Source organism: Gadus chalcogrammus, chromosome 4 (assembly GCF_026213295.1).
Source record: "Gadus chalcogrammus isolate NIFS_2021 chromosome 4, NIFS_Gcha_1.0, whole genome shotgun sequence".
Lineage (NCBI taxonomy): Eukaryota > Metazoa > Chordata > Actinopteri > Gadiformes > Gadidae > Gadus > Gadus chalcogrammus.
In genome coordinates, this window is record NC_079415.1 from 10,063,936 (window position 1) to 10,066,550 (window position 2,615).

General features: G+C 45.5%; 1 protein-coding gene across 1 annotated transcript in view; it reads left to right on the forward strand.

Moving 5' to 3' along the window:
• bmpr1bb (bone morphogenetic protein receptor, type IBb) overlaps positions 1-2,615 on the forward strand; it is a 34,493-nt gene that overhangs the window by 15,335 nt on the left and 16,543 nt on the right. The window contains exons 8-11 of the mRNA XM_056587774.1: positions 335-632; positions 1,257-1,432; positions 1,899-2,029; positions 2,521-2,610. Of these exons, the coding sequence (XP_056443749.1) occupies positions 335-632; positions 1,257-1,432; positions 1,899-2,029; positions 2,521-2,610 (695 nt within the window). The remainder of the gene's footprint in view (positions 1-334; positions 633-1,256; positions 1,433-1,898; positions 2,030-2,520; positions 2,611-2,615) is intronic.

Here is a 2,615-nt window from a genome sequence, read left to right on the forward strand (position 1 = left end):
TGATAACTATGGCAATGTTAATTAACTTGGCACGACGACATACTGGGTAGGTACTGGTTTATACCAGTTTATACTGGTCTTGACCAGACCTTCCTCATGAGGCATCATCATAAAAATCATCATGATGATAACTATGGCAATGTTAATTAACTTCACATTTAATTTTGTCTACCAGGTGCCACACTTGAATGATCTTTCACAGAACATTTATAGACAATTTAATATGTAATAATTTCAGATTATATATATATTTATATTCAAATAATGATAAAAAAAAAATTCTTTACATTCGGTACGTTCTCCTAATCCACCTTTTTTAAACTCCATCCCCCAGGATTCATAGCGGCGGACATCAAGGGCACTGGCTCGTGGACGCAGCTCTACCTGATCACTGACTACCACGAGAACGGCTCGCTGTACGACTACCTCCGCTCCAACACGCTGGACGTGCGCGCGCTGCTCAAGCTGGCCTACTCCGCCATCTCGGGCCTCTGCCACCTGCACACGGAGATCTACGGCACGCAGGGCAAGCCCGCCATCGCCCACCGCGACCTGAAGAGCAAGAACATCCTGGTGAAGAGGAACGGCTCCTGCTGCATCGCCGACCTGGGCCTGGCGGTCAAGTTCAACAGGTAGATGGGACCACAAGGTGGAGCTGTGTCTGTGGCTGGGAGGCTGAGTACCACCGCAGTCAATGAGGGTTAATAGAGGCCTAATACAGAGGTGTCGTCCCAGGAGGAGCACAGGGGATAGAGTCAGGGCCGGCGATTGGCATAGGGTGACCCCTAGGCGATCCCCTAGGGTGGCGAATGTGTTGGGGGCGCCCTCTGGTGGCGCCCTTAATTAATTAATAAAATGTAATTAAAAGCTTGAAATACAACATGGTTAATAAACTTGAATGGACAAGGGGGGGGACGGGGATAGCTATTAGTGCGGATTGAACCCGTCATTGAAGGTCGCAGGGTAATGCCATAAACCCCCTTCCCCCTTTATTGCATCGTATCGGGCTAAAAATGTACAAACCTCATCTTCTTGTCTGCTGCTGTGGCTACGACAGTACAAAATACCAATCCTATTTCATTGAATTGCTTGCTTCTCTGCGCTCCATCGAGTTGGCATGCAGACTAAACCTTGTTTGTTCATCGTTGTCACCGTTCTCCAGTTAAGACGGTATATATTTTCATCGTCCTCAGCTTCGAAAATCACGTTGGCTGCAAACCAAATGACCAGGTGTTATCCGCCCCGCTGTCTCTTAGCGATACCAACGAGGTGGACATCCCCCCCAACCTGCGGGTGGGCACCAAGCGCTACATGCCCCCCGAGGTGCTGGACGAGAGCCTGAACCGAAACTACTTTCAGTCCTTCATGATGGCCGACATGTACAGCCTGGGCCTCATCCTGTGGGAGATGACCCGCCGCTGCACGTCTGGAGGTGTGTGTGTGTGTGTGTGTGTGTGTGTGTGTGGGGGGGTGTTAGTGTGTGTGTGTGTGTGTGTGTGTGTGTGTGTGTGTGTGTGTGTGTGTGTGTGTGTGTGTGTGTGTGTGTGTGTGTGTGTGTGTGTGTGTGTGTGTGTGTGTGTGTGTGTGTGTGGGTGAATGTAATCTAATTGTATGTAATGATGTCTAGTATACATTTATCATGTCCGTTCTGATCTAGTCTCATCTAATTTATTCTAATTGAATCATGTCTAATATAACATTATCATATATAATCGAATCTATTGTCATCTAATCTTATAATGCCTAATTGAATAACCTGGTATAATATAATATAATCCAATTTTATTTTTTATTATGTGATCATATCTAATTGTATCTAATGTAATGTGATGTAATGCAATCTGATCTGATATAATGTAAACCTATCTAACCATGGGACGTGTGCGTGTCCCCCCCAGGCATCGTGGAGGACTACCAGCTGCCCTACTTCGACCTGGTGCCAGGGGACCCGTCCTACGAGGACATGAGGGAGGTGGTCTGCATCAAGAAACAGAGACCCTCCTTCGCCAACCGCTGGAGCAGCGACGAGGTAAACTAGGGCTGGGCAATTTATCACATTTTGATTGTGATTAATAATTGTGGGTCCAACGATCTCAAAACTAATATAATCGAGTTGAACGATTTTTTTTATACATATATTTATTTATTTTATTCATTAAATGTTTTATAGAAATTGCAGAATCGCTGGGTACATAAGTACATTACTTTCGATTTGAAGATTTTCTATTTTAACATTTGGTGTATTTTTTTAAGGGGACATTTCACTTAGTTCTCAGTTAAAAAAAAAAAATTGGGAGAGAAATTCAAACTCAAAAAATGATTCTTCGAATAATCGTGATTTCAATATTGACCAAAATAATCGTGATAATGATTTTTTCCATAATCGAGCATGCCCTAGTTTTAACACGTGGCACTAGACAGAACAAAACCACCCAAACACAACAGTGGTGACAGTATGGGGTCCAGTGGAGTGTGGCCTGACTGTGGAGCCTCACCCCGTGTGTGCGTTCTGTGCTCCAGTGTTTACGGCAGGTGGGCAAGCTGATGTCCGAGTGTTGGGCTCACAACCCGGCCTCCCGCCTGACCGCCCTGCGGGTGAAGAAGACCCTGGTCAA